Source organism: Anser cygnoides, chromosome 2 (genome assembly GCF_040182565.1).
Source record: "Anser cygnoides isolate HZ-2024a breed goose chromosome 2, Taihu_goose_T2T_genome, whole genome shotgun sequence".
NCBI classification, from domain to species: domain Eukaryota; kingdom Metazoa; phylum Chordata; class Aves; order Anseriformes; family Anatidae; genus Anser; species Anser cygnoides.
Genome location: NC_089874.1, coordinates 61,232,642 through 61,255,179, shown reverse-complemented (window position 1 = coordinate 61,255,179; position 22,538 = coordinate 61,232,642). Strand labels below are relative to the sequence as shown.

The following is a 22,538-nucleotide window of genomic DNA, read 5'->3' as shown; positions in this document are numbered from 1 at the left end:
ACAGAGTGAGAAGAATGAGTCTGGGCAACTCCATTTGTGGAGGCAGATTAGGGCTGACACATAAGGCTCAAAACTGAAGTAAAAAAAAAAAAAAAAAAAAGAGTTTAGCTGTCCAGTCATAATTTTGTCCTTAGGCCTTACTATGTTTAGTTTTTTGCCTCAATATCTTCTGTGTCGACTAAATTCTCTTTAGTTTTAAATGTGTCAGGCCTGCTCTTTCAGGCGTTTGGTGTGTCTTTCTTCACTGACATTGGGAAATAAAGGCGCGGTACTCTAAACCTGGGGTATCCAATTCTCCTGAGCCTGGAGGATGCTCTGGGGATGGGAGAGGGTTCAGAAGCAGTGGACTTTCTAAAGCCAGTTTATCCTGTGAAGGGTGGTTGCCTTTCCTGGATAATTCACTATTATTTAATAGTGTTAGGCCTTGGACTGTAGAGAAATTTTAGCTAAATGAAACTGAACATTAAAATTAAAAAATATTTTTGTATCTACTGTATTTCTAAGAATAAAATATCAGCTTTGTTTACTTGTGGTTTTTCGATCTCATACCCTTGTTTTCTCCTTTTTTTTTTTTTGGTGCAGCCGAATTTGTGGGAGTCCTTGTCCAGCAGTGTGGCCTGATGTTATAAAATTAGCTTATTTCAACACGATGAAACCAAAGAAGCAGTATCGTCGAAAACTAAGAGAAGAGTTTGCTTTGTAAGGATGAAGAATTAGTTTAGTCAATTATAGTAGCATTAAATTTTGATGGAATCTTTATGAACTTCGTTATTTTCTAGAGACTGACTGAACATAGATTAAGTGTGAAGAAAACTGGCTTTAGGTTCTTATCCTTCCGAAGATACCTTCAGAGTTCTTATTAACCCTTATTTAATAAAGTTTCAAGAAGGGGGAAGAAGGCCCTAAAATTTCAGCCACCTGTCAGCTTTCACCTGAGGAAGCATTTGTTTTCCACGATTGGTACACCTGCTTGCTGCCCCTGTCCAAAAACAGCTTGGAGTACTTAATTGTTTTTTATTAGGACAACTGGTTACAGCTAAATATGCAGTCTGGTTAACATTACAGTCATTTGGGTCATAAATACATTCAGCACAGAAGAGTTTTCTGAACCATGTATTGTAAAATACTACCACTGGGCTGTTTTTGTGCAAAGATCACACATGAAAGTTATGGTAAACAGCTGTATATGTATTTTAAAGGGATTGTTCCCCTCCATCTACTTTGGAGTTTGGGAAAAATGCATCATCCTGTTTGTACTAATGAGATCTACATTTCTAAAGCAGTAGTTATTTTGTTTGGACCAATGGAAACTGCAAAAAGTGTATAGTAACAATATAGTCTCAGTTTAGTGGGTTTTCTTGTTGTTTTGGTTTGGTTTTGTTTTAGAAGAAGAATGTTTCAAGCAATTAAATCATACAAAGATAAAGAAACATAAATAGCCAAGTGTAATCCAAGGTGAACTTTTTATCTACCTCTTACTACTAAGCAAGGACTTAACATTAATGATCAGTTATTTTGGAGGGGTTGTGTTAATTAAAATTTTGCACTGAAGTGTGTGATTCAAAATACAGTTGTGATGCTTTTCTCCATTTTGTTCTTTTGTAGCATCCCACCAGCTGCATTAGATTTGTTTGATTACATGCTTGCTCTGGATCCCAGCAAGCGCTGCACAGCCGAACAAGCTCTTCAGTGCGAGTTTCTGCGAGATGTGGAACCATCTAAAATGCCTCCCCCAGAGTAAGTCATTACTTGAGTTGAGTTGTTCCTTACCTCAACAAAACAGGAAGATGCACTGATTTCATTTAAGCTTGTTGTGTTTCAGTTCAAGAGGCTTTTGGTGGAAGAAAATCGTTAATACATACCATCGGCAAATAATCATTTTCATGCAGAATCACTATGCAGATCCTGGTATCAGTGGCTGTGAGGATCTGAGACCAGTCTGATTTGCTATTCCTAGAATTAGTGACTGAGTTAGTGCCATTTAAAAAAAAAATCCTCTTATGCAAATGTCTCTGAAAAACATCATTTCCCTTTTATTTCTGTTTATCAGTGTCTATTTTTTCCAAGGGTTTTGGGGTCCTTCATGAATCTGAATCGTCGTCTTTGATGGTAGAATGACACTGGGCATAGAATTCTGCGAAGGTATCTGAGAGTTAGTGAAATACTGTACATGATTTCCTGTGACAAATAAGATCCTTGGTTTCACAAACAGAAGTGAAATATTTTGTGCGTTTTTTGTTGTTTTTTTCCCTTCTCTGTATGTTTTTCTGAGTGGAAATATATTGCAAGGTCTAGTAGGGTTTTTGTAGTGACTTGATTGTCACTTTAGTTGGTGCAAGTAATGTTTGAACCAGCCCCAAGGAAAACAATTAAAAACTGACATAATCTGCAAGTTTAACTCTTCACTCAAGATAGCTGGCTAATGATAGAGCATTCAATAGTTTGAATGAATTGTACCTTCAAGGCAGCTTTTGCTGATTTCTTTTTAATTAGTTACCAAGTAGGAAAAATACTTGAGTTTTATCTAAGAATTTTATTCAAAATCTTTCAAGACTTACCTATTACGTACAGGTTTTTACTAATGGTCCTGATGCATGAGATAAAGGGTTTCTTTCATAATCTGAATATGATTATGTATTATCAGTGGCTGAATATTAGTAATGAGCAATGTTAAATATTAGGCTATTCATTAAAATCTCAGAAACACTTTGTGGCATGTTGCTTATATGCATTTTGAAGTAAGTGAATGGGAAGAAATTGTTGCATTTTTTTTTCCAGGGGTTTGGTAATCCATCTATTGTAGAAGCTGATACAGGAAAATTTGGAACAAATGATTAATTGGTGTCCTTTTAAGAATTACGAACCACAGCCACATTTAACATAGTCTTCAGGGGAAAGTGTTGACTGTTCTCAAGAAAGAATAAAGTTCCTTTTCGGGAAGGAGTAGCTGCTCATTTAAGAAATTGTTGATTGCAAATACTGTAGGGGACTTCTCACAGTTGCCAGATTGTTCCAAGCTGTTGTGGACTAAATACCTGGCAGGTCTTTGACCTGCGACGTGAAGGGAGAGAATAAAGGAAACAGTTGTCATAATTTCCTTTCCAATGGCTCTTGTCATCTGACACCTCATTTTTTCCATGTTCCTGGGTGAGAGAACTGCTCAGACAGTTATTGATTTGTAATGGGAAAACAAAAGGCACTATTTTAATGCCTCTGTCAGTATTTCCATAAGCTATGGGATTGGGGCTCTGTGTTCCTCAGGAGATCAGAATTGAGATGCCTGCAGGGAATAGTAATGGAAGGACAGAACCCATAGCAGATGAGTTGCACAGGAGATTTTTGCCTTTGCTTTTTTCTGTCTTAAAGGACTGGGATATCTCTTGTTCTTCCTAGCATCCTAACTTTGCTAGTGTTAAGTACTATCTATTCCTGCAATTTTTTTCCCCTTTCTTGTTTGCCTGTGCTGTATGACTACAGATAATGGATAGCCATGTCTCTTTCTGTAGACAAATACATCTTTGCAGATTTGGTACTTTTACAAGCAGGAAAGTAATGTTGATTGTCATTGAAAGATTACTTGTTGCCTTTTTCTGCCAGAGGGACCTGCGCTTGTGAAATAGGCAGCTGAAGAAGAGATTTCATCCAAGAAAGAATTCTTAAGATTTTGCTGGCTCTGGGTGTTTTCTGATGTATTTCTAAATTTCAGCAGGTTCCTCTTTACAACGGTTACATTATGTATAATTTGAGCATTTATTTTACCGCCATGGTTAAAAAACATTTTTAAAATATCCAGGATAAAACTGATGATCTCTAATCGTTCTTTGCAGCCTTCCTTTGTGGCAGGATTGCCATGAGCTGTGGAGTAAGAAACGCAGAAGACAGAAGCAGATGGGCATGACTGATGATGCAACAGCAACTAAAGTCCCTCGGAAGGACCTGTCTCTAGGCACGGATGAGAGCAGAACCAACACACCACAAGGCATGCAAACTTCTTCCCAACTCAAAACTCAGGGCAACTCTAGTGTAGCACTTGGTCAGTAAATATTTTCAGTTCTTATAATTACCTTCTACTTGGATAGCACCTCTAGAAATTTTAGATGTTATTTTCAGAGTACTGACATCTCCTGGATTCTTGAGGGAGGAACGGCATTGTAAGTTAAATCTTTGCTACAAAAGATTTGCCTTCATTTTTAGAAACTGGGCATTTCTTTTAATTTTTCCTTAAATTTTTGATCTGGCCAGAACAACTACTTTGCTCTTTGTTTTGAAAGGATTTGATCTCTTGCTCATCTGTAGATCTTCAGTAATCCCAGTAGTCAGCTTCTGCTCTAAGTTCATCACAGTCTACAGAGATGGAAGGAATTTTATTGGTATTGATAAACTGACCCAAGGGCATATTTTAAAACAATCATCACTTCAAATAAAACAGATTCCCTCAGCATGTTATGTTAGTCTTCAGCTTTCCAAGTTGTTTGGGCTGAACCAACTCTTAAAAAAAAATAAAATAAAAACCCAAATAACTCTTATAACAAGAAGTAACCACCTCTGTAGCTTGCACAGACATTAATTCTAAAATATAACCGAAGTATTTTGCTAGGAGACCAATGTTGTGAATATAATATAAAAAATAAAGTCATGGTCTCCTTACATTGACACCACTTGAGATAATACAAAGTGCATACCTGATAAGTTTAATTTAGATCATTTTTGATTGTGCAAAGTGACCTTAAATCCTGACACTGATACAGGAGTTCATCTGAAGGAAAACAAGAAATGGAGATGAGCATGAAAATTCTTTAATACTAACCATCTTGGGTCAACTCTTTATTTAACAGTGGAGCAGAGTTCCAAATATGCTGTGAAAAGCTAGAAAAAGTTTATTTTCATATTGCAGTTTATTGCTTCTTGCTCCTGTTCATCCTGTTTCTTACTTTAAGCTGGCTGTGAGCTTCTGCCACTCCTTAAGCTTAAGCTAAAGCTTTGGCAGCATTTTCAAAGATGACTTTCTGTAGCCCTTACAATGTTTTTCCCCCACGAATGAAAAATGTGTAAGTTTAAAACGTCCAGAGGGTAATAGTTATTTTCTTTATGCTTTCATAACAGGTAGCCTGTTGATGGTCTAATGTGCTTATTAGTCATTAACACTAACAATGCAAAATAAACTAAACAACTAGAGAAGGAATCTTCCAGACCTAAAATACTATTTGCCTGTAATTACATAGAAAAATATATCTAGGTAGAGAAGACAGAATTTTAATTTTCAGGGGAGCTTAGTTCAGAGTAGAGATGTATTAAACAAAGCAATTCCTTAAACCCTTATACACCTTAGTTAGAATCATCCATAAAGCACACTACAGGACTCAGTGTACGTGCTGTATGGATGCTTAAAGCTGCTGCATTTCTTGAGTGCCAAAAAGAGGTTTAAAATGTTGTGGATGAACTGCTAATGTTCAGCTTCATGAATGGGAACCCTGGCTATTGCATCTTAGAATTTAAGAGGAGATATGTAGAGCTCATTAATTTTGTTCTGGTAGAAACTGCTAGGTTTCCCAGAAAAGAGTTAGCTCTTGGAATGGACTTGAAAGTAGCCTAGAATATAAAAATAGGTAGGTTAGTTACCCTTTTTTGACATTTTTATGTTGACAAGCTGGGGGATGTTTGGATGTTATTTCTATTACCATCCTCAGATGTCACAAAATCAACTGTTAAGCATGACATCTAGGTGAGATCCAACAGTAGAAGGCATTAAAATTATATTTTTCCTCTTGCCAAATAAAATATGGTTTTATTTTTATATTTATATAAATATGTAAGATCTTTGAAATCCTTGGAACCTGCCAGAGTTAAGTTCCAAGTGCTTGCATCCTGGTGCACATCCACAAGTAGGGTAATGGGTTGTGGGTTTTGCAGCACTTTCCAGCTGTTCTCTTCTTAGTCCTGCGAGGCAAGTACTTAAGGTTTTATGTGACCATTTCTTCAGGTGTGGCTTTGAAAATGCCATGAATGAATATATTAGGGCATTAGCGGACAGGCAGGGATAGAAGAGGACAGAAGGTGTTTGTATTGACTTGGGTTACAGAAATTCAGGGAAATACACACCCATTTTTTAATTTTTTACTTTTCTCAAAGTTATCTACTCTTGGGGCATGCTGAAATCCATGCTGCTTCGCTTTTCCTTTCAAAATAAACTAACACAATGGCTGTTTGAAATTAAGAAAATATTTCTATATTCTGACTTCCTTGTTTATCTGTCTTCCCCTGCATCATCATAATTTCTTCTTACGTGTAGCAAATAAATTCACTTTGAAAAAAAAAAAAAAGATGGGTATTATCACAAACCTGCATTTTCCTGCTACTCAGTGATTGACTGCTTGTCCTTCAAACTCAGCATGTGCTTTTTTGCATTTATACTGCTAGCTTCTGGGTCACCTACAGCCTGGTCACTTGAGCAGGTGTTAGAATCCAGATGCTGAATTAGAATGGGCCAGAATGTGACTGGAAATGCGTTTTGCAGATGGCCACTTTTTAACAGAGGGATGTAATATGTCAAAGATAGGAAATTTTGTGGGGATTGGAAATTTTACAGCTGCCTAAAGCAGGTGGCCTTAAGCCCCAGCTTAGTTGTACTGTGGAAAATTGAGCTCCAGCTTGATGTTTCTCATCTGTCCAAGTGCATGTGTGCACCCCTTGGAAGTCACTTTCTTTATATTGGATCTTACTATTCCATTTCCTATAGAGACTCCCCCCAAGGCAGTTAATCTGTAAAAGCATTCCATTTCTATGTTGTCCAAAACCATGCTTTGCCAGTTGTGTCAGCCATGCTAGATTAGTCTTAATTTTGAGTTTCTGAAATATGAAAGTTCTAAATAATACTTAAAAACACCTTTTTTGTCTTTAGCAAAAACAAGCACTGGACAGCAGTTAAACCAGAATGAAGTGGCAATCCTGCTAAACCTGCTACAGTCTAAAACAAGTGTTAGTTTGGCACAGTTTGCCCAAGTGTTGAATATTAAGGTAAACCCAGAGACTCAGCAGCAACTAAATAAAATAAATCTTCCTGCTGGAATTTTGTCAGCAGGTGAAAAACAGTCAGAACAGCAGCAGCAGCCGCCGCCGCCTCCGCCACCACCGCCGGAACAGGATCCTCTAAAACAGACGACCGTCACGCAGCCTCCTGTGCCCCCTGCTCAGCTGAGTCAGCCCAAAGTTGAGACTGACGCTGCCCAGGCAGCCGTACAGAGTGCATTTGCTGTTCTGTTGTCTCAGTTAATAAAGGCTCAGCAAACAAAACAGAAAGATCTGGTGTTGGAGGAGAAGGAAAATGGATCAGGAAATGAAATGTCGTTACAACTCAGGCAGCCTCCAGAGCCCACCACTCCTGCATCTGTCAGCCGGGATGATGTGGAATCGCCAGCACCTGGTTACCCGCACCTGATCAAGTCACTGTACACGGCTGCTGCAGGTACTGGCAGTCTTTGGGGCTAACCGGCAGGTACCTTGAGCAGTGGAGATGCGATAGTTTGGGGAAAGAGTTAACGGGTTAGCAATACTGAGTCTGTGTGAGTACAGGAGAGGTGATTACATGATTTTATCACTCATGTCTGCATCATTTTTTCATAGTCACGACTGTTCAAGTGCTAGCCGCTCTGTTTGTTTTGTTCCTTTGGTGGGAATGTAAATGCCTGGCTGGACTTCATGTCTTACTGTCACAGGAGGCATGCAGGCAGAGTAAAAGGCAGTCCCCATTCAAAGAGATGCCTGTGCTTTTTCTGATGAAGCAGTTTAATTCATTGTTTTTTATGGGTGGGGTTTTCTGAGTGGTCCTAGTGTTGAAGACCAGCTTCTCTAGCAAATTCGTAGCTCAGGCTTACTGGTTTTGACTGGGTGTTTAGGTAAAGCCTGTTTTGGGGAGGGGGTATTACATTTTTTGGTTTTAATGCAGACTAGAGTAATTTCCTAGTGTCAGATTCTGTAAGTGGTTGCTCGTAATGTTCACTAATACACATGGCTGAAGGTCTCTGTTGGGTTATAGTAGTAACTTCCTTAGTTTTCTTGAAGTCTAGAGCTCTGTTTTTGGTCATCTTGGGCTGCTATTTCAGCTTTATTGTACTGTGGTTTATGCATTGCTCTGTGGTGTGTGCTGCTGTTGAAAGAAATATTCTGAAGTGGTTTGGGAGTGTTTTTTGAGGGTTTTTGAAGTTGTTTTGTTCTTAGCCCTAAGTTTTGCTGTTCCCTGAAAGGAAGTCCTTTTGTCCCTCAAGACCTTTTCTAATGTGTGTGATTTGAAAATCTTTTCTGTTTGCTCTTTGAACTTACTCGTGTTTATCTGTTGCTTTAGTAGTTGTTTTTCAGAGGAGCTTGTACTGTTTTTAACTTTGCTTGGAAATGCTTGGAAATCTTATTTGGAGGAGAACCCTGCATCGCTTTCCTGAGGCAACCAAGCTGTTGCCTTCTCCAAAATAACCTGTCCAACTACTAGTAAACGTTACCTTGGTTCTCATTAACTTATTAGTTAGAAACCTCTGTTGTGTTCCGGGAAAGAGTCATTTCCTTTCTGGTATTGTTACTGTAGATTTTTATTCCAAAGCTGTTCTTTTTTATCTGCTTAGGTCCAGAGGATTTGGTTAGGCAGTCTGAGATGAGGCTTCTGAACCGAACACCCGAACAAGAACGCCCTCGGATCTTGCCTCCAGACCAGCGACCCCCAGAGCCACCGGAGCCTCCGCCTCTCACTGATGAAGACCTTGATTATCGGACAGAGAACCAGCATTTGTCTATAAGTAACTCTTCAGGAACAGATCCCCACGCAGGAGTGAAAGCAGCTCTTCTACAGCTGCTTGCTCAGCATCAAGCTCAGGCAACGACGGAGGAGCCAGTACAAACGAGCGTGGATTACCAGGCTAGAGACTCCTATGTAACAGGCCCAGACTACAAGGATAACTTTGGATCGTCTACCTTCTCCTCTGCCCACTATGGCAGTAGCGATGGCATAGGAAGCGGGTCATCGGGAGCGTTAGAAAGGAGGAGCTTCCTTGGAAACTCGGATATTCAGCCTTTGGATAACTACAGTACTGCTTCATCTCACTCTGGTGGTGCCCCTCCTCCATCTGCCTTTTCAGAATCCTTTCCCAGCTCAGTAACTGGTTACGGAGACATTTACCTCAACGCTGGCCCCATGCTATTCAGTGGAGATAAAGACCATAGGTTTGAATACAGCCACGGCCCAATCTCAGTCCTGGGGAGCAGCAGCGATGCTTCCGCAGGGCCAGAGAGTACTCATCCTCTGCCCGCCAAGATGCACAACTACAGCTACGGAAGTAACTTACAGGAAAACCCCAGTGGCCTCGGCCACATGCATGGACAGACTTGGACTTCCCCTGCCCAAGGACCTGGCTATTCCCAAGGATACAGGGGACACATTAGCACGTCTGCAGTGAGAGGGCGAGGCAGAGGATTACCATATTGAGTATCTGTTTTTCCTCAGGCACGTCATTTTTATCTGGAAAAACTTTTTTTTTCTAGCTGCAGTTTAAAGCAGCAGTTCAACAGACTTGAATAATGTTAATTCAACAGCTTTATTTTTATGTGGAAAAGGGTCTTGCATACAGTAGGAAAAATTAAAAATGCTTAAAACTCATGCTGTCTGAAAACTAGATGAATTGATTGTACATGTTCACAAACTCTAGTTCTGAATTTTATTTTGTATTTTGGCAGTTTTAAGTGGATGCTAAATTTAGGGACATCAGCTTTTTATGGCACTCTTTCAGATCTTCTGAACTATGCACATTTGTGCTTTTTTTGTAAGTTTGGACCAACTTTTATGTAAAAAAAAGATTTTACAACAATCAAAGCAGGGCACTGATTTATTTGGTATTTTTCTTTTTACAGAACTACCTTTAGTCAAAGGTCACTGTCAGTCTTTGCACTGCTTTCAGTGTTATTGTGGAAGGTGTACTTTGTGCTCATTTCAGATAATAAAACACAACCTTTCTCTTGATGCAAAATTTTATAAATATTTGGTCAATGTTATTTTTTTCTTTAAAAAAAAAAAAGAATGGATGTTCTGGTAAAATGTTCTCTCCATCTCCCAGGCTTGTTTATATAAAAACTGTTTTACTTGAATGGTAAGTGCCTTAACATGTAAGCTTAAGGTGTGCAAAAATTTGGAAGTACTTTATGAATCGATGCGAAAATAATACTTAAACCTAGGTAGTTGAGATGAAAATTCAGATAATAATAGGAAACTCAAATAGGTCATAACCTTGTGCTGTTTACTTCATGTGGGCCAGTTACTTAGAGACCTAATCTTATCTTGATGAAGTCATAATCTCCAGATTGAACTTCATAAGAAACTATGAAAGTGAGGAGAAAAATGAAGAGTAGTTTTTCCTCAGCTCCCCCTTGGAGTTGTAGAAATTGTGTGACTTCCTCTGCCAAATAAACTATGCTTTATATGTCCTTACCAAGTGGTGAAATAGTTTTTCATCTTAAATGTCAACAGCAGTAATTACTTTGTGTGAAAAGCTGACACTGTCTTCTTTTTACCACAAATACTGCATTATGGGAAGTAACCAAGGGCAAAATGACCAGTATTTAAAGCAACAGCAAAACATTTTACACTAGCTCTAACGCTCTGTAAGCTTGTGATTGTGCCAACTAATCGTCTTTATATCTGCTGTTCCACTGAGCATTTCAGTATTGGAATTGAGTCTCCTTCAACAACTGATAAAATGACTGTAGTTACAACTCTTAACCAAGAGCCACTCCTCATTAATTACAAAGTCCAGCATGTTTTTTTTTCCTTCAACATCAAGTGGTCTCCCTCTCCTGCAGAGAGGAAGTATGGTTATATTTTGCATGTACGTAAAAGAATATTTTAAAGCCCATATTGGAAACAATTTTCCAACTGATTATCCAGTTGACAAATCGGTACCTTATGTAACTGAGTGTTTAATTATTACTTTTTAAAAAGTAAAATTTCTACTTACACTATTCCAAATGTAGTCTCGTCAGTGACTTTTTGGACTTTCAGAATAGAAGCCAAAGTTGTTGCTGTTTTCTTTTGTTTAGTTCAAAATCCTGGTTGTCATTTATGGCTAACTACCACCTTGTAGAGCATGGAAAAAGTCACTTTGCTAAATACGTAGCATTTGAGGATCTGGCAGATGAAAAATGGCGATGTCCCTGTAAGTCTTGCAGTTGTCTTTACTAGGCACAGGGGAATTCTACCATCTGAAAATAAAATCAACCTGTACAAATACTTGTGACTCGAATAGCCTGTGCTTAAAACCAGAATTTCACATGTGAGTGACCGTGCTCTGGGTAGGTTTCCTTGAGTAAGGACACTCCTGCAACGTTTTTCTGCTAGCAAAATCTTAAAGGCAGAAATCATTAGTGTCATTTAGGTACAGTGTCAGCTCAGGCTTTTGTTTACTAATTGATAAAAACATTCTCTCAGTGTTCAGATACACACATTATTTTTTTCAAAATCAGGCTAGACTTTCAAAACTTTTAGTTGTTTTCACTAAAAAATTGCAGTCTGGTGTTACTTTACTGCAGTTCAAATGTAAATATTTGCTAGAAAAGCAGGTAAGTTCAAATGGAAGGTAGACCTCCAAGAGGACTAAATGATTTAAATTTCAATACAAAAATATAAGGAAATTTTCTCCTGCTTTCCTCCTGGAGGTAAATGTTCAAGTCATTTAGATCCCCTCATTTAATGCAGAGAAATCAGTCTCCTCTGAATGAGTAAGTGACTGCAGTTTGATTACTGACTGGCAGTAGTCTGATGTTGCATCATTCCACTGAAATGGATTTTAGTCTTCAGATACGAGGATGCCAACGCAAGCATTCGTGCCTATGGTGAATATGAAGGAGATGGAGTAGACAGTTGACTTCCAGACATATCAAAAGCAAAACTTGCACACTGTTGCAGATGTGTATTGCACGATGACTTTTTCCCAAATTCAGTTTAAGGATGACTAGCCTCTGACTGAAAACTACATTTGTGGGGCAGCAGTGTTGACAATGTGGAGGCAAGGTTGACATGTTTCCATATGTGAGAACTACAAAGAGGTTTTTCCCTTCTCTGCAACCCGGGGGATCTTGGCTCTTTCACCAACTCATTCTTCCTGGGCAGGTAGCGGCTGTGCAGGGGCTGCAGGTGGGTGTGCTCTGCCCTTCCTTGGCATGGGGGCAGCCCGTGGCAGGAGGGTTTCTCCCTGTGGCCACGCTGCCCTGGCCCAGGAGTTGCATCTCAGCAGGTGAGCAGCCAGGGAATGGGCCAGGCCTGTGGACTGCTGGTCCACGTTCATTTGTACTGGGCCTGTGTGTTATTTATCAAAATTTCCTTTATATTAAGTCACGAGGTGCTTATATCAGTTCAGAATTTGACCTTTTTGAGCAATTTTTCACTCAGCAGAGCGAGTCTGTCCTAGTGTGACATCTTACATCGCGTGGCCGTTGCATTTCTGATGCAGTGGTAGGCATTCTGAAAACCGCATTATTTTTCTGTGGAGCTGTGGCTTTTGTTACTTTTCCCCCCATTCCTTTGGGTTTACGTTTTCTGTGCTGCAATTCCAAAGTGTGCTACAGAGACCTGGACACTACATCAGAAAGTAAGTGTTGTGTGTTTGTATTTCTAAATAAACATAGCAAAATACTATAATCATGGACTATCGAGTAGTGAGTATTTCATTATTTATATTAAGTGGACTGTAGCCATACCAAGAGGAAGAATGTGAGCACAACTGGACTGCTATGACTATGACTTAAGATGCTTAGACTCGTAGAACACTTAAAATCAGCCAAAGGAAGAGGAAACAGCTTTTATCCCGGATTGCTAGTTCTTGTTACCTGGAACAGAAGGAACGGTGTTTGGGGAGGGGTGTAAAAATACATGTATCTTTAAATGTTAATATAATTTCTTGGAAAAGAAATATTAAACGGCAAACTTCTATATTTTCTTACATTTCTGTAAAACTTGGTCTGTGTTAAATCTTGCCACGGTAGTGTAAAGTGCTTCATGCCAGCAGAGGCGCCAAGCGCTGTAATGTTAACTTCAAAAGGTCGGAGTGCTCTTCTTTTGCTTGGTGCTTGTTGCACCAGGAGGTTTTGGTGTGGTTGGATCAGTTTAATTGGTAACTGTGTGGTAAAAACCGAAGCACTGAAGTAACTTATGTAGGATACCTCTTGTCTGCAGGCAAATTAGATCTCAGACCATGAATTCCGTTTCCAAGAGAGAAAATCTCGGATGTATTTCTTGCGTTCTTGTAGCTAATAAGACGCGCAAGCATTTTACATAGCACATTTTTCCAGGCTATTCTGTTGCACTGTTTTTTTTTATATGAGGAAATTGGCTATTTCCCTTCTTGATAGTTGTGGGATGTTCTTCATACATGGGCGTGTGTTAAGAAATTAACGAATCACAGAAAAGTGAGTTCTGTATTTAAAAGATGAAATGAACTTGGTTAAAGTTGAACTAACTTTTGCTTATCAGGGTGAAGAATACTTTATTGCAGGAGTTATTTCAAGACAGCCTAATTTAATATAATCAAACTGTTATTCTTCAGCTTGCTTACTCTTTGTTATTTTAAGCCATCTGTATATAAAATGTATTGTGTGGCCTGTAAATAAAATACATGAAAACTTGAAGTTTTTCATCGTTTTCCCTCTCTGATTATCAACTGGCATTTAAAAGGAGCTCTGGGTTGAACTGAATTATTTTTTCAGTATGTGAGTGTGATTTTCGGCATGTTCAAATATCAAAGATTATTCAAGAAAGTATTTCCTGCTCTGCTCCTTTTCTGAAGGCAAGCTGCGGCAGCACGGGGCAGTGTGAGTGCTTGTTCTGGAGGGGGATGCAGCTTGGCTCGCTGTAGGCACAAGGCGCAGTGTGGCACCGACCACCTTAGCGAGGAATCTGCAGCAAAAGCAGGAGGCTGAGAGGAACCGGCCCCTCTGGGGGTGCGAAGATGCTGCTGCTTCAAGCGCTACTGCAGCCAGAGCGATGTGTTAGGAACAGTGGGAAATTGCAGACAGAGCCAGGTGTTTTCAGTACCTGCTGGTACGCGCTCGGTGCTGGTGAAGCGGCGTAAATCCAGTGCGACTTCAGCAACTTGCGCATTGAATGCCTGAGGCCTCTCTGCTTTTTTTCTGCCTTATCATCTAATCTAATGAAAACAAGATCACCTCTTTCAACAAACGCTGTTTCCATCCAAAACTAGGCCACTTCCCATATCTTCCATGCTTTTAAAGCGTGTTGGGCAGACAGCTGCTCTCATCGCACCAGGAGCATGTTGACAGAGGTGGAAGAGGCACGGTGAGGGTGCGGCGGGAAGTTAGGCAGGTCAGCACTGGTTACACTGACGTCAGGCTGACAAAAAGCCAAAAGGATCTTCTCATTTTGGAGAAAATACTTTGGCAGCAGGTATAATGGAAGCCTGGGTTTTTCTTTAGATGAACAATTCAGGCTGTATTACCCAGGATGTCAACTCGCATGTAGATCAGGTGGATGCACAAAACAACTTCCAGTTGCCTGCTCCTCATTAAAACTGCCCTTGCATCTGGTAATGTGGCTTGCAGTCGGCACTGGTTCATTTTGTTGTGCTGGTGGCGTGAGCCTGTAATGGCTCCTGAAGTGTGCTGCCTCTGTTCAGCTGGCAGTGCTGTATGGCCACCAAGCTGTGCAACAGGGCAATGGAATAGGGCATTCCAGTTGGACCTGCATGTCAGTCAGTGTCCTCAGCTGCAAATAAAATAGCAGCAAATGAGAGAGGAGAGAGGGACGCGACTGCAGCAATCACCCTGTATCAACACAGAGCAAGGAAAATCATCCATGGAATCGGTGGCAGAAAAAGGAAACAAAGCATTTCATTTCATCTCATGTGAGTTATTGCACGTCAGCTTTCAAAGAACCAGGAGCCACGCAATTTTGCAGAAACTTCTGTTTGATTAGATGAAACAGGATTAGGTTGCTTCTATTTGTAAGGCATCTTGATAAGCCCTGACAACCCACGCAGCAGAAGGGGGTAGCATTCACCAAACTCCCCCATCACCTGCAAGACAAGTCAGAGCTCCTGGCAGCTACAACGAACAAGTGGAGAGGAATTTTCATTTGACAAATGAGGAGAACTGTTTCTTTTTCCCAGTTAACTGTGTTCGCTTCCACGAAGCTTGAGGATTCTCCTTTGAAAGCCACTTGGTTGTTATGGCTGCTTATTTTGGGCTTTTTTTAATGGCCGTGGAGAGAGCTTGCAGTCAGCATGATTTAACTCAGGAAGAAATTTGAGTTTGATGTAATTTTTCTTCAGGTATAGCAGCACTTGCTAATAGGCAATACTCGGATCACTTTTCACAGCCTGGCTTCAGTTCTGCTTAAAAAATTCCTCTGAGGGTACTTGGGATGTACGCTTGCTAGGGCAAATCCTCAGAACGTGATGAATGCGTCTCTAATACAGCTTCTTACAAAGAGGCTGTGTAAAGGTTTTTTCAACACTTGAAAATATGGTGTGGAAAAGACAGAACTGGGTAGAACATGAAATATTTTGGTTACAAAACCCACCCTTGGAGCTGCTAGTACTCACATAACAGGCCTGGCAGCCCCGTGCTGCCTGTAGGGTAACCAATGGGGGATTAACTGGCTTCTGTGGTTAGTGCTCGGCCTGTGCTGATGTCTGTCTCTGCTCTCCCTCTCTCCTCCTACCTACTGCAAGAGCTCCTTTGCTTTGCTGCCACACGTTGCTCCTGCCAGACCTGCTGGCACACCCCTCCTGCTCTCCTTACTCCCACCTCTGTCTAGTCCGATTTGTGTAGGCAGGATGCGGGATTCTGCGGCTGGGATGGGATATTTCCCCGCACCGTGTCTCTCAAAGCTGAAGGTCAATCACTTGTGCTAGAATTTGAGGGATGTTAGTTTTCTCCTCTCTGAAGAGTCATAGCAGGAAAACACCTCTTACACGGGTGGGTATTTTTGTTGTTTAAGAAGAGAAGATCTGTGCACCTATCTCCTGGGCTGCTTCTCTAGATTAAAAAGAATTCCTCAGCCAAAAAATGCTTTCTGTTTCAATAAATCACCAGAATTTGAACCACCAGATTGGCCCAGCCCTGTGGTAAGGTTTCCTGTTGCACTGATCTGCTCTTCTAAGTCTAGTTCCCTTCCGTTTTACCCAGATAAGTGAGTAGCTGTTTTTATAACCTAGAAATAACAACAGGCATTTTTTTTTCCTTGCTATGTTTCATTTTTTTTCTATGTACCAGCAGATAAAGAAGAAAGTGTATGCAATGGGTCATAGAGCCACATGGCAAGCACTTTGCTTAGTCTGTGAGACAAAGCACTGTGTCTGGCCCTTCATCCAACAAGAATCGCCCTCATTTTTCTCCCTTTTTTGTCAGACTGAGCCCTTGCAGGCTCTAAAAAGCCCTCCTCGCAGGGAGCAGAGAGGTGGATCTTGTGTTTCAACATGAGGAATATCAGTAGACGAGAACTGGAAACAAACTGAAAGTGGGGGTTCCCCTGCATGTAAGAGCTCTGAGGTGCATTTGACGCCTGGGAGGCAGGGAACACCCAACTACTAAATGACGAAACCCAACTGGAGACCGCCATTTTGTTCAGGTCCCCCTTCGTGATCAGGCACCCGGTCTGGCAGGCCTGCCTGCGGGTGGGTGACGTCCCCGTTGTGGCAGAGGTCTTCGAGCTCTCAGGAAAGTGGTGGGACTGTGGCACCCGGTTAAATAGTAAAGGGAGTGGTTTTGATCCGAGTTTCCTTCATGGAGTCCTAGCATCTAGAGTTTGGATCCAAGCCCCAGGTGTGAGTCAGTTAATTCATGGTTGGAAATATCCCAGAACAGCCAAAATGCCATCACTGGTTCAATGACGATGCCATTTTCAGTGCTGTTGGTCCTCTGGAGCACGTAACCATGTGGCATCCACTGGGATGGACCCTTCTTCATCGCCCCTGCAAGAAGGGAACTACCTGCCTCTCCTCAGCACAGCTTGTGAGCACAGCATGACCCTTCTCACCTGGCCTTGGGGGTGATGAAGGCTAGAAGGTGGCTGCTGTTGTCATCTGGGATAAAGGGGCTTGTCTGAGGTCATGCAGGATGTCTACAGTGAAGTGAAGAGCTGAATATGGGTTGTTCTGCCTAGGTTACAACACTGAGTGTGGAGATGAGTATGCAGGCGTTCCAGTTTTTTGCACTGCAGCACCAATATTTGTCTCTACTGTAAGCTTCTAGGCAAGATAAAATGGAGGTCCTCTTTCTCAGGCTCTGAGGAGCCCTGATTTTTTTGAAGGAGATGCTTTTCTAGTAATGTTGCTATTCCCATGCATTAATGTTTAGCTTGTAGTGCAAAAACACAAACATTGCTGCGTAGCAACTTAAAAGCCAGAGTTACTGACATTGACATTTTTATCTTCTGTTTTTCAGAACAGGCCTTCCCCCTTCCTTCATGTATAGAGTTGCTTAAAATGAAAACCCATCACTGCCTTGAGAAACAAAGGATGTTGCGTGCAACACACAAAATCGACAGCTGAATTTGTTACTGTGTGGTCCTGTAACGCTCCCCACCCTGCAAAACTACCCCTTCTGCTTTGGGACAGCCAAAAGACGTAATGATGCCCTACTTAGCCAGACGCAATGAATATCCTCAGGTTTCTTGCCCACGATGAGCTGTGTTGAGGTTTGGTTGTTGGCACATAAACTGTTGTCCCTGTGCTCTTGTTAAGCTGACGCTGATGCTGTGAGCAGTTCTGTTAATGGCCCCAGTGATCCAGAAAAGCTCGTTTTGTCTAGCTTGCTTCTCTGAGCAGAAAAGGGAAATCTGTATGGTAACTGATGTCCGGACCTCTCTGGCTCTTTCTTCAGGGTTTGTGATGAAAAATGTTCTTTTGGTTGACAGAAGCTGGGACCAGAGATGGTGAAAATGCAACAGAGATTATTTCCCCTCTTTAAAATTTGTGTCATTTCCAGGCTGGAGCACATGCTGTCAACATGACCACCCCATCGGGTAACCTGGCAGTGGGCTGTCTCACCGTGCGGGCATCTTCCTGCTTTCTACACTGCTACTGTGGAACAAACACTAATTGTACGCATTTGCTTGAGTAGTTTTTTGTGAAAATTGTTTATTGTGGGGGAAAATATAGACTAAGAACTACAGAAGAGTTGGGAAATGAAAAGAAATCTATCAATGATGTAGAAAAGAAGTGGGGTAGTAAATAATAATTAAAAACTTATCTGCAGATGTTCTGGTGATTCCACATCAGGAAGATATTACTCTAAATCTGGCAGACTTTGTTAGAAACTACGTACGTTTTTCTCCCCAGATTGCTTCGTGTTATGGATTGCAGATCCTGCTCTGAGACTTCCAAGCAAGCACATACAATTATGCAAGATAGTGAAAGAAGACATGCAGGTAGTAGTAATAATTTTTATTTGCAAACTGTACTTGCAGATACAATATTGCCTTTTGGCAACAATGACCAAAAAAAAAAAAAAAAAAGAAAGAAAGGAAAGAAATCCCATAGAATTCAGCAGGCCTGTTCTGTCATAAATACAAACCTATTTTAGCTTATATCATAAGATAAACCAGAGATGGCTTTCTCTCTTTCTCTTTCAGTTGGTCTCACGGGAGACTCCTTTTTTTTTAAACAGCATTTAAGTCATAACTGTAAGGATACAAATTCCTTATTGACCTCCAGGGAAAAGTTTTGCATGCTTTATTGAAACACCTGTCATTTGTTGTAGATAGCAAATACTCCTCCCTTGCAGCCTATTGACTCTTCTTTTTCATTTTTTAATTCCTGTATTAAGGTTTCAGAATCACAAAGCCTTTTGTATTACAAAAACTATTACTTTATACACTTTATTATGGGTGAATCAAAGCGTTACTTTGGATCTGAAATCTAGTTCATTCTGGGTTTATTTAAAACGTAGATTTATGGCAGATACAGCGTGATGAAAATATGGTGCTCTTGGCTTTGCAAAAAAGGCAAAATGTGAAATGCAGAATGGATAAGCCAATATCAAGTCTGAATCAGGAAAATAATCTTAACTATCTTATTTTAGTGTGCTCAGAATATATGCACACACGACATTACAGTTTTATAGAAATTGCATACAATTAATGTGGATATAGATTCTTAAGTATGGAATCTAGATGAAAAATGCTAAAAATAAGCCACATGTCACATATGTATTTAGTAGGCTGCTAAGTAAATAAATGATTCTTTTCAGTTACTTTTGTAAGCAACATTTATTTAAAAGCTGTTTTTTTGTTTTTTTTTTTTTTTTTTTCTGGAACAATCTGAATGAAAACAATATTTGAGAAAATGTCAACATTGTAAAGAAAGTTTAATTTTCACCAAAATCTTTTGGTGAAACTGGCATGACTACCTAAAAAGTCTGTTCCTCTTGAATTTGTAGGGAGAAGGGGAGAAACCATCATCCAACAGAATTACACAGTTACTATGAAGTCCAAAACAAATAAATTGGTACTTTAAATATTAAGTGTTTCTGTAGAATTGGGAAAATGCAGTGAGAAAGAAAGGGATAAGTTTTATTGACGAACTAAAAAAAAAATCTAATACCTCCTCCCAACAACAAAAGAGGTTGCAGATGACATGAGAAGATCCAGGTTTCATAGGCAGACTTCATATGAACATCAAATTGAGGTGCTTCATTGACCCTAAGGGGTCTGAGGGAACCTATTTCTAAGTGTATTTTAAGGGAGATCAATATTCAAAACCAAATATATTTCCAAATATTCCAAATATCAGAAAAGGGGATAAATGACCATCTTTCTACACATTTAACAATAATTTATCAGGACAAACAATTTAACAGGACAAAACCAGCATGAGAAACATACAAGCATGTCCCCTGCCGCTCATAGATGGTTTAACAGGACCCATACTGCTCGAGTTCTCTTCCAACAGAGTTATCATTTGGTTGCTTGACACTTTGACAAGCTGTGTGACTCTGTTGGAGGATTTCATGGTACAGGAGAGAAAACACATCAACAGCAGCTATTCCCCTGGACACCAACATTTTTATAAGCACATAAACAGACCCAACAAATTGGATTAGCTTTCTTATTTCTAAGATTTTGTAAAGCGTGTGCTTCAGCGTACTGGAAAAACTGGCAGTTGCTGCTGTGCTTCAGAGCAGTTCTAAAACTGTTCGTAAGTGGGAAGTAAAAAAGCTGCTCAGGTTGACATTAAATGTTCTGCAGTCAGTCAGAAAAAGCAAGAAATTTGGTTTGTAACAGTTGTGTTACACTCCTGGTGTTTTCTGAAACATCTACATCATGCAATATATTATTTTGTAGGAATTTTAAATTCAATGATTCAAGAGCTTAAGCACTACTAATGATACATTAGCATTTTTATATTTGATTTTCTGTAGCTTTTAAAAAGTAAAATGCATGAAAAGGCTTGTAATTATTATGTTGATAGTTTTATGCTCTAGGAAGAGATTATAGCACTTAAACTCCCATCAAAAAATGAACAATCAAAAAACCCACCAACCAAACAAAAAAATACCAAAAAGCTTGAAGACCTGAAACCTCAATCTCTGGATTATTTTTCTGTTTTGCAATATGAAAGTGTATTACAATACATTTTAGAATATTGTCATATTTTGCTTTCTGATTCATTAATCAGAAAAGCAGAAGTACATTTGTCTCCAGGAGAAAAGTGAGCAGATGCTTGACCAGATTATGCACCTATCAGTTATTAAGATATTAGTCATCAAAAACAAACAAACAAAAAACCTAACAAATAACCCCCCTAACTCATTAAATTAATGACTGATAAACTTAAAAACTGGTTATTTCCATGATAATTGTTTGAGATTCTCCCACTGGAAAAAGCTACACTTCTGATTATGACATAAATCTTTCCCATATGCAGTAAAATTCAACAATATAACTATCCTCCTCTATTTCTTAGGAGACTGTGACCTCTACATCTATAGTTGTGCATGAAAACAGAGACTGTTACATCAGTTTGAAATTGTTCCTGCTGTCATTGCAGAGTTTATATCAGATAAAAGATGAAATCCAAACACCTGTTAACTTCAGTAGGGAATTCAATTCTGTTCTGTGAATTTCCCCTATGAATGGAATCTGGCCCCCCCCCCTTTTTTTTTTTTTGATAAAACTCCCTTCTATTAGAAAAAAAATGTATAGTTTGACATAGTTATTTTGGCCAAGGAATTTCATCTCTCCTTGATCCAATGAACCATACAAATGTATGGATTATCTAAGAAATCACTGGAGATTTTCAGTTGTTCTAAGTCCTTGCACGCTAATAACCTAAGAAGTGAATTTCTTTTGTTAAAAATAATGTTTCTGAGTCTAGTTGTATTCTTTACAGCAAAATTGAAAGGTGCTTGGGAAAATGAAAGAAGTTTTGCATATTTAAATCAGAATCTGGAACATTTTAATGAATAGTTATAGCATGGAGAGAGATGCTTGCAGCATTAAGCAGCTACCCTTTACCGTTGGTACGAGTTGGAATGCATGGCTCCCCCTCTGCTGGCACCCCTCCTCCAAGGAACACAACACATTTCCAACTTGCTTTGGATTAATCAGCTTTAGGTAATGGAGCAGCGGATGCTGGTCTTATTCTGTCATTAAGTAGTGATAAGGCTTAACAAAGACACCTCCTCTTTTTATAATTCGATTTCCCCATTTGTAAAATGATGGAGTAATAGTATTATCCTCTCTAAAGTCTGATGTAAGGCTTAATTAAATGTAATTAATGTCTTCATTAACTTCACATTAAAAGTAACATCTGTAAGGTAAAATTGTATTTAGAGGAATATGGTAATTAAATTTATTTCTAGAACTGTGGATTATCTTTCTCCTTGCTTTCTCCTGTCTTTCTCCTATCTTTCACACAGGCCTGTCTGGAGCAACACAGAAGCAAAATAATTAAGAGATGAGTGCTGACTTCTAAATCAGATAAAAAGGGATTGTTTGTGTTGTCAGACAGAAAAGCAAGTAATAGAAACATGCAAACTTTCACTGAAATACCATACTTTTTGTCTTGAAATCACTTTTTTTCATGTAGTGTCTCTAGCTGACTGATCTTCACACTTTAGATGTTTATTATGCTTCACAATTTCCCTTAGCTCATTTTGGTATACAAAAGTTGGACAATTCTGTTCTTTTTTTTTTTTTTTCTTTTTAATGAGAAGCATATTGGATTTGGTACTGTATTCTAAAAGAGAGAGTTGTATCATTAGGTATCAGCTATCAATGTTAGGTATCATTCAAAGGATTATACAGACTCATAGTTGCCAGGGCCGTAAAATGGTATCAATAAAGTCAGCATCCTTCATCCAGTTGTGGATGCTTGGGAGCAAGAAGGAACAGCAGAAAGTGGCCTGGAGCATATGTGCTTCATCGACAGCATCTGGCTCTGCCACTGTAGAGTGGCTTTTTATTCTTATGAATTTCACAGCAGGAAGAACAAAGTGACAGCTGCAGATGTCAGTGTTTGTCTAACCTGCAGGGAGCTCTAGGACAGTCCTGA

General features: G+C 39.7%; 1 protein-coding gene across 6 annotated transcripts in view; it reads left to right on the top strand.

Annotated features, from left to right (window-relative positions):
* Positions 1-13,653, top strand: part of CDK13 (cyclin dependent kinase 13) — a 52,076-nt gene extending 38,423 nt beyond the window's left edge. Inside the window, exons 10-14 of one of the 6 annotated variants that reach the window (XM_066992196.1) lie at positions 583-699; positions 1,606-1,737; positions 3,828-3,979; positions 7,079-7,462; positions 8,610-13,653. In XM_066992196.1, coding sequence (XP_066848297.1) covers positions 583-699; positions 1,606-1,737; positions 3,828-3,979; positions 7,079-7,462; positions 8,610-9,466 — 1,642 coding nt within the window. In that variant the 3' untranslated portion in view covers positions 9,467-13,653. Of the gene's footprint in view, positions 1-582; positions 700-1,605; positions 1,738-3,827; positions 4,034-6,898; positions 7,463-8,609 lie in introns of all 6 variants that reach the window. The other 5 variants (XM_066992195.1, XM_066992192.1, XM_066992194.1 and 2 more) reach the window with 5 other exon arrangements.
* The last annotated feature ends 8,885 nt before the right edge of the window (positions 13,654-22,538 follow it).